The sequence below is a fragment of the Humulus lupulus genome, chromosome 6, assembly GCF_963169125.1.
Source record: "Humulus lupulus chromosome 6, drHumLupu1.1, whole genome shotgun sequence".
Lineage (NCBI taxonomy): Eukaryota > Viridiplantae > Streptophyta > Magnoliopsida > Rosales > Cannabaceae > Humulus > Humulus lupulus.
In genome coordinates, this window is record NC_084798.1 from 12,782,052 (window position 1) to 12,790,177 (window position 8,126).

At 37.0% G+C, this 8,126-nt stretch overlaps 2 protein-coding genes across 2 annotated transcripts; both read right to left on the reverse strand.

Moving 5' to 3' along the window:
• Window positions 1-1,469: 1,469 nt before the first annotated feature.
• On the reverse strand, window positions 1,470-2,798 carry LOC133784713 (uncharacterized). Its single transcript, XM_062223996.1, has 6 exons — window positions 2,757-2,798; window positions 2,436-2,683; window positions 2,141-2,368; window positions 1,792-1,986; window positions 1,627-1,713; window positions 1,470-1,535 (listed from the first exon to the last, which is right to left on the reverse strand). The coding sequence occupies exons 2-6, from the start codon at window positions 2,478-2,480 to the stop codon at window positions 1,470-1,472; spliced, it is 621 nt and encodes a 206-aa protein (XP_062079980.1). The 5' UTR covers window positions 2,481-2,683; window positions 2,757-2,798.
• Window positions 2,799-2,967: 169 nt separating this feature from the next.
• LOC133784714 (uncharacterized) lies at window positions 2,968-7,304 on the reverse strand. The gene is made up of 3 exons (XM_062223997.1): window positions 7,244-7,304; window positions 6,248-7,032; window positions 2,968-3,152 (listed from the first exon to the last, which is right to left on the reverse strand). Exons 1-3 carry the CDS (start codon window positions 7,302-7,304, stop codon window positions 3,090-3,092), a joined length of 909 nt encoding a protein of 302 aa, XP_062079981.1. The 3' UTR covers window positions 2,968-3,089.
• Window positions 7,305-8,126: the final 822 nt, after the last annotated feature.

An 8,126-nucleotide genomic window follows, 5' to 3' on the forward strand; every position in this document is an offset into this window, starting at 1 on the left:
CGGAGACGTGGTAACATTTCCGGGCGCTTTTTTGGTCTCCCCGGACAGTCCCTACCCCTCCGTTGTTGCATGGGAACCTCATGCAAAGATGGCGGATGGAGGTGACGGCCCCGAACTCGACCAGTGCGGGTCGGCCAAAGATGATGTTGTAAGCGGTGGGGCAATCCACCACAACAAAGGTGTAGAATTTGAACGAGTGCTGCAATTCACCCCCCAGCGTAACCGGCAGCTGGATCTTTCCCATGGGGAGAAGCGCATCTCCGTTGAAGCCGTAGATTTGGGTCGGGCAGGATGCCAGATCCGCTTCCGTCAGGCCAATGGCGGTGAAGGCGAGTTTGAACAACAAGTTGACAGAGCTTCCGTCATCCACCAACATGCGGGACACCAATTTGTTGGCGATTTACGCATCTATGACCAGCGGGTCATGGTGCGGAAAATGGACGTTGCGGGCGTCGTCCTCCGTGAAGGTGATGGGTAGGTTCATCAGTTTAGGGCGCTGAGCCAGAGCCTGGACAAGGGCGCAAACTTCCTGGTCGTGGTACAGGTCGCTCAGATAGCGCTTTTGGTCATTCCTCGAAGGCCCTCCCAGGTGAGGTCCGCCCGAGATGGTTGCCACATGCCCGTCAACTCGAGGGGGTGCCGCCCCGGAGGGATAGGGCATTCTGGGGCAGGGAACTTGCGCGACGAGGGCCCCCTGAGGGGCCTGCGCTGGAGGTCCCTATGCATACCCTCCCGAGGGGGGGGGGGTATCACTACAAGAAAATGGGGTCTTTACCTACCAATTGTAAGTGTAGGTAAAACTAGCCTAATGGTGGGTAATATGATTTACCTACCAATATTGAATTGGTAGAGATTGGTAGGTAAAAGTTAGTGGAGAAAGAGTCTTTACCTACACTTATTAACACTGGTAGGTAAAAGAATCAGTGGACCCCACTAAGTTATAAATCAATTGATGAGTCATCAGATGACGTGTTTGATGACATGGCATCCTACGTGTATGCTAACATGGATTCTGTAGTTTTACGTGTCTGATGACGTGGCATCCTACGTGGCATCATTTTATTAGCCCACATAACATCATTTTATTGGTTTGTTACACAATTTATATTTTGTTCAAATTTAATGGTTATGTGTAGGTAAAAGATAATAACAGTTATTTGTAAATGTTCTATATTAGAAATAAACTAGAAAAAAATCATTCAATAATAAAATGTTTAATGCTAAAATTCTTTATAATGTTCAATACTAAAATAAGTCATAAAGTTATCATTTTAAGGTTACCCCTACCAAAATAAAAAAAACTTCATAAAGTTCATTCCTTAATAAATTAATGTAAATAAACTAAGAATCATCTTGTGACTCCCGAACTGAAATAGATGGCAACTCTCTTAAATTTGCATCTGAAGCTTGGTCTGTTGGAGGTGGTGGAGGCGGTGCCATCAAATTGTTATGACGAAGTATATCCATAACTACACTAAGTTGTTCGTTAGTAGCATTAAGGCGGGAAGTTGTATCATTAAGTCGTTCAAGTAACTCTTCATAAGTTGGTTGATTACCCACAATATTTTCACGATGTGAAGTAGAAGTAGTGACACTAGGAGACCGCCCCCACCCTCGCAAGTATACCGAATCATGTCCAAGTACACGCTCCATAATCTCTTTATCAGACAGTTCTTCTGGAGGATGTTGACCCCTTAACTCCATCATTTTATCCTAATATTATATTTAATTAATTATTAGTAAGAAATATAATAAATATAATAAATAAAAATTTAAATTTAAATTACTTACATATAATGGGCCGAGCTCTATTCCAGTCCATCCTTTCTCAACATCATAATGCTTTAGACGCCATGTCTCAATTTGACCGGTAGGAGAAGTTAACACCATTCCACGTCGAATGTGATGTCGTGGTGTGGAGACTGAACCATTTTTCGACTCCCATTTCCTCTTTGATCGATTGGTAGTATTCTTTAATGCTCTTTCCTAAAGAAATAAATCCAAATAAAATTTATTAGAAAAAATTTTACACAACATTTTCTTTTGAACAACACAATGTCTATTTATTACAAACTTTATTGAACAGTTTAACACTAAAATCTGTAAATCAAAGACAAAACAAAATACTAAAAAATGTTACCTTAAATTCAGGAGAACACCAACGATCACACAAAATCATCCAATCTTCTTGATGTTCTTCTTTTAAGTCTGGATGACGTTTGCTCTTGGCCAACTTAAGATCATTTTCTCCTCCAATTTCTTTGAAATATAAGTGCAGCTTGTACTTATGACTCTTCCAAGCTTTTCTCATTTGCTCATCAATGCATTTTTTAGTTGTCTCATCATTCAAGTTGATGTCAAAATGTTCCTATAACATAAAACAATATTAATTATAAATATTACAAATATAAATGTAATATTGTGAAATGACTTACCAAAAGATAGTGTCGCAATGGAGCTCTCACATCTTCTGGGACCATTCTCCACTCTTTATAATGAAATGTACCATGATTACGAATAATGAATCCAATCTCATTATTAAATTTCTCAGCATTAGTACAAATTGGTTGACGACACTCCGCATTAAAAGTCACTGACAACTTTCCAGTTGATGATGCCTTAGCTATAGTTGTAGTTGTCAAGCCGCGAGTAACTCCACGTGGCTTAAAGGAAGATGTTTGTCCTACAATACAATATAATCTTAATTAAAATAAATAGAAATTTAAAGAAATGAACATGAAAGACATTAAATTTACCTGATGGAACTTGGGAAGATTGATTATCATCTTCGGTATCAAAATGGGCCGTCGCATTTACTTGTTCACCCTGTACAGTAGGTAGGGTGTGTGGAGCCTTGAGGGTGTTCTCTCTCTACATTAGATTGTGCGGTGGTTCTAGGTCGTTGACTGAGTACCGTAGATCGAGTGGTGCGACAAACTTGTTGATTCTCTAAATTCGACCGAGTAGTGTGAATAACTTGTGTAGGTGGAGCAAGAGGATCAATGACTGGTTGAACTTGTTGATTCTCTATACTCGACCGAGTAGTGCGAACAACTTGTGAAGGTGGAGCAGGAGGATCAATGACTGGTTCAACTTGTTGACTTTGAGCAGTAGATCGAGTGGTGCGACGACCAGGTGCCATGACTAAAATTCTGTGAAATAAAACAAAGAAAATGATTAGTAAATAAATATTTACAAATATTAAGAAACTACCTATGAATTAAGAATATGGATATCTTATTTCATCTCAGTTTTTGCAAACCTTAGTTTCTGTACTTGTATTTCTGTTTGTGTACAGGGTGCTTGGCTAGTTGGCTAGTTGGGGAAGAACATTTGTAAACAAATTTCACGAGGCACTAACTGATCAATGACAAGATGACTAACTATGCATTAAGAATCTGCATCATCATCACATTCTGATTCTGTATAACTTTTGGTGTCATCACTTGAGAGAAATGTTTCATTATTAGAGAATATATTTCCTTCATCAAAATCTTCATCTAAGTCACTATCCTTGTCAACATTTTGATTTTGGTTTAAAAATAAATCAACAACAAGTTGGTCTGAAAGAGTTACAGAAGGAACATCTAATCGAACTAAAGACGAACTTTCAATGAAATCCTCAGTTGGTTGAAAAGGTGGCAATTGAAATGATTCTTCTTCTTGAAACACATCATTATTTACTGTCTCTTCCATAATTTCAGGAATGTCATAAATAGATCGATGATTTACTTTTTGAACAATCCGCCAATTTGAACCACGCTTCATATCAAGCAAATAGAAAACTTGTTGTGCTTGAGTTGCCAAGATAAATGGTTCATTAGAATACCAATCAGTAGATGTATTGATGGAAGTCAAATTATGATCCACAACAATTGATCTACCTTTTGGATTAGAGTTATACCACTTGCAACGAAATAAGAACACCTTCCGATCTAAAACGAATGACAACTGCAAAATCTCAATCAAGACACCATAGTATAGTATATTAATATTGGCATGATCACCTTCAGTGCAAATTCCAGAACATTGTGTCTTAAGAGTATCGTCACACTCTTTACATCGAAATCGAACACCATTTACAATACAACTTTGGCAGGTGTTGTACCGTTCAAGTGGACCTTGAGATAAAGAGTACAAATCATCATTGGCAAGAGGTGATTTTTGAACTCGCATTTGAGACACCTGTAGTATGAAAGAATTTGAATTATGATGAATGATGTCACAACTTAAGAATTTAGTAAGAAACCATTAATGATAATCTCTTACTTTATTCTTAAACCAAGAAGGAAATTGTTCTTTGTGCTCTAAGGCAACTTCTGAATCTGAAAGACCTTTTTCTTCCAACAACTTTATATGATCACTACATTCAAATTAATTTCTATGAATAAGTAAATGATATTTTGTTGAGATAATTTAGAAGAATAAAATAAATTGTTACTTACTCGATAAAATGTTGGATATCATCTACAGAATTGTTCAATATATACCATTGAACGACTTGTCTCCAATTTTGAAGCAATTTGATAGTAGATGCCCCTAATGGACGAACATTGGAGTTGAAAACATCTAACTTATGATTTGGAGAAGGTATATCCCAATTACGCTCGGGTCTTGTGAATCTTGTCTCTATGTTAGAAACATATCTTGACAATAAAGTTACAGCTTCATCTACAACAAAAGCTTCTGCTATTGAACCATCAGGCCGAGACATGTTTCTCACATATTTCTTGTACAAACCCATATGGCGTTCTGTCCCAAACATCCATCTCGAAGCAACTGGACCACCTAATAACACTTGATCGGGTAGGTGAACACAAAGATGAACCATTATGGTAAAAAATGATGGGGGAAATATCTTTTCCAACTTGCACAAAATTATTACAATTCCATCTCTCAATTCTTCTATGTCAGAAATTTGTAATGTTTTTGCACAAATTTTTTGAAAGAATTGGCAGAGTTCAATCAAAGTACCACGAATGTTGTCTGTCAGAAAAGGAAGTAATGCAGCTGGTAATATCTTATGAAGTAAAACATGACAATCATGAGTTTTCATTCCTCCTAGTTTGTCATTATCTATTACACATCGACTAATATTCGAAGCATATCCATCCGGTAATCTAACACTTTGAATGAATTTACAAAAATCTTTGCATTCTTCTCTCGTCAAAGTGTAACTAGCATAAGGTTTTTCAAACTTGTTATTAGATGGGTCCTTCTTCAGCCAAAGCTCTTCACGAATATTAAGATTTTGTAAATCCTTACGAGCTTTTAAAGTGTCTTTCGATTTACCTTCAATGTCTAAAAGTGTTCCAATAATATTATCACATACATTTTTCTCTATATGCATCACATCAAGATTGTGATGCAGCAAGAGCTTTGACCAGTATGGCAATTCAAACAAAACACTTCTTTTACACCAATTCAGCTCTTTCTCTCCACGCTTACGTTTTCTAGAAGAATTACTTGGTGCTTTACCAGGGGTATGAATAGGAATTTCATCCAATTGCTTTAAAATGTCGTCACCAGTAAAAGTTCTAGAAGGGCCACGTAATTCAGTAGATCCATCATATTCTTTACTTTTTCTCCAAGAATGGTTTCTTTTCAAATAACATCGATGTCCCATGAAACATTGTTTGTCAGTTATTCTTCGAGATCTTATATCTTCAAGACAAACAGGACATGCTAATTTACCAGCAGTGCTCCACCCAGAAAAGTATGCATAAGCAGGAAAATCACTAATTGTCCACAAGACTGCAGCTCGAAGTTTAAACATGCATTGACCATACAAATCATATGCATTGACTCCATCCCATAACTCTTTGAGCTCTTCAATTAATGGCATCAAGAACACATCATAATCTTTTCCAGGAGATTTAGGGCCTGGAATTAACAAAGACATGAGATAGTTTGTTCCATTAGGAGAAGCCCAAGGTGGCATATTGTACGGAATCAATATCACTGGCCACAAACTATAGGTTGATGTCATATTAGAGAAAGGGTTAAACCCATATGACGACAACCCCATTCGTACACTCCTAGAATCAGCTGCAAAGTCAGGATACACATTGTCGAAATGCTTCCAAGCATCCCCATCAGCAAGATGACGTAAAATCCCAGCTTCATTTTTTCGTACCTCTTTATGCCATCGCATATCTTTAGAAGTGTGCTTCGAACTAAACATTCTCTTAAGTCGTGCCTTGATTGGGAACCATCTAAGTCGTTTATGTGGGATTTGATTTCGTACATAACGACTAGACTTGCATACAGGACATGACACTGCATTTGCATTCTCACCATAAAACAATGCACAATCGTATTGACAAACATCAATTTGCTCATAGCCTAAGCCCACCTCACAAAGAAGCTTCCTCGTCTGGTAATAATTCCCTGGGCACTGATTACCCTTGGGCAATATCTCTCTCAAACACTCCAAAAGACCGTCGAATGATTTATCTGTCCATTTGTTAAGCACTTTGAGATTCATCAACTTCACCGTCGCGCTTAAGACAGAGAAACCTTTACAATTATTGTACAAAGGCTTATGAAGTGACTCAAACAATGCATCATACTTGTCATCCACATTAAGTGGAGATTCATCATTGAAGTCACTAGTTGGACCAATGTCAAAATACTTACTACCAATAGCATCATGAAGACCTGCCGCCAAATCATCACTCTGATCCGAATCTTCGACATTCTCCTCGGTATCAAATAACCCATCATCTTCTACTTCCTCTACTTGCTCACCATGGTGATACCACCTTGTGTAAGTACTAAGAAATCCATGAGTGATCAGGTGCAACTTTATCACATGCATGTATTGTGATTTCTTATTCACGCATCGACAACAAGGGCATAGAACCATCCCATTGGAGTCCATGGAGTGTCTTGCAACACTAATGAATTCATTCATTCCAGCAGCATATTCTGCTGAAAGTTTATTTGGTATATTTATCCAATGACGATCCATGAACCAACAAAATGGGGTCCCTTGTTGTAGTTGGTAGAGCAATATGATGAACCCAAATTCTAAAAAGAACACAGAGGAGAACAAGAGCAAGAAAAAGAATAAGAAAGGATGGTAAATATTAAAGATTTTTCTCTTTTGTAGATTATTATAAACGAATTAGGAAAATAAGAAAGAAGAGACAGTGGGAGATTGATTTGGGGGAAGTGAAATGAAAATGGAGAGGCTACAAAAGGATGAGGAAAACAATGAAAATTGTTATGGTTCAGCTACTTGGGGCAGCTAAACTGAGAATCATGGAAGTTGCTGCTAGACAAGCACCTCTCATGGACATTGCATTTTTTGGGGAGGTTCAATTTAGTAACATGAGATTTGATCTATCTGACAAAGATTCATGAATGCATCTTTATTATTAATTCTTTCTTTTTTTTTTAAAAAAACAATATTGAATTGAAAGAACTATATGTATGTATATATATGTGGTGCACATATTTTTGTATATATTCAAAGCAAATAAACCATAACAGTTTGTCTCTAAACTCTAAACTAAGTACCAATAGAAAATGACAGTAAGCTTATTAAATAGTGTTAATTTATTGATTTTTTTTTTTATTATTTTGTAGTCTCTTCCAAAGAAACTAGACTTTTAATCAATCTCAGTACATGTATACATATCTGTTATAGATAATGCATTATCAACATCCTGCTTATGTATGTATGAGATATGTGTGCATAGATACCCACAAGTTTGTGCTATAATCATAATACACGTCTAGTACAAAAGGAAATATAGGTGTATATATTTTATGTCATTAGAGTATACTGATAGCAATACCAGAGGCCAAATTACATCTTCTTCTTCGGTCTTCTAGAACTAATGTATTCCTGCTAGATCATTTGGCATACATACATGAAGTGGCACAAGCAGAAAAATCCTCAACTGCTAATCCTATTTTGTCTACCCCTCTACAGTTCACAGTGACTGATTGACTGATTAACAGAACATATACATATGGACAGTGAAATGATGCATATACAGTCCGAATAAAGCAACCCTATATTTACAGATATTAAGTCGACTTGTCATTGCATTTAAACAATTTCTTTGGTACAAAACAATATTTGAGATGCATGAGGCTGTAGAGTATATCATCCA

Bases quoted from the DNA above. Each gene is read 5' to 3' on its own strand.
- LOC133784713 (XM_062223996.1), bottom strand. From the start codon at position 2,480: ATGGTCCCAGAAGATGTGAGAGCTCCATTGCGACACTATCTTTTG. The intron at 1,987-2,140 runs GTAACATTTTTT...TTATTTCTTTAG, and splicing joins GGTGTTCTCCTGAATTTAAG to GAAAGAGCATTAAAGAATAC. The intron at 1,714-1,791 runs GTAAGTAATTTA...ATATAATATTAG, and splicing joins TAGAGCTCGGCCCATTATAT to GATAAAATGATGGAGTTAAG.
- LOC133784714 (XM_062223997.1), bottom strand. From the start codon at position 7,304: ATGTCCATGAGAGGTGCTTGTCTAGCAGCAACTTCCATGATTCTCAGT. The intron at 7,033-7,243 runs GTAGCTGAACCA...TGTTCTTTTTAG, and splicing joins TCTCAGTTTAGCTGCCCCAA to AATTTGGGTTCATCATATTG. The intron at 3,153-6,247 runs GTACGAAATCAA...TTTATTTCACAG, and splicing joins TATGCAAGTCTAGTCGTTAT to AATTTTAGTCATGGCACCTG.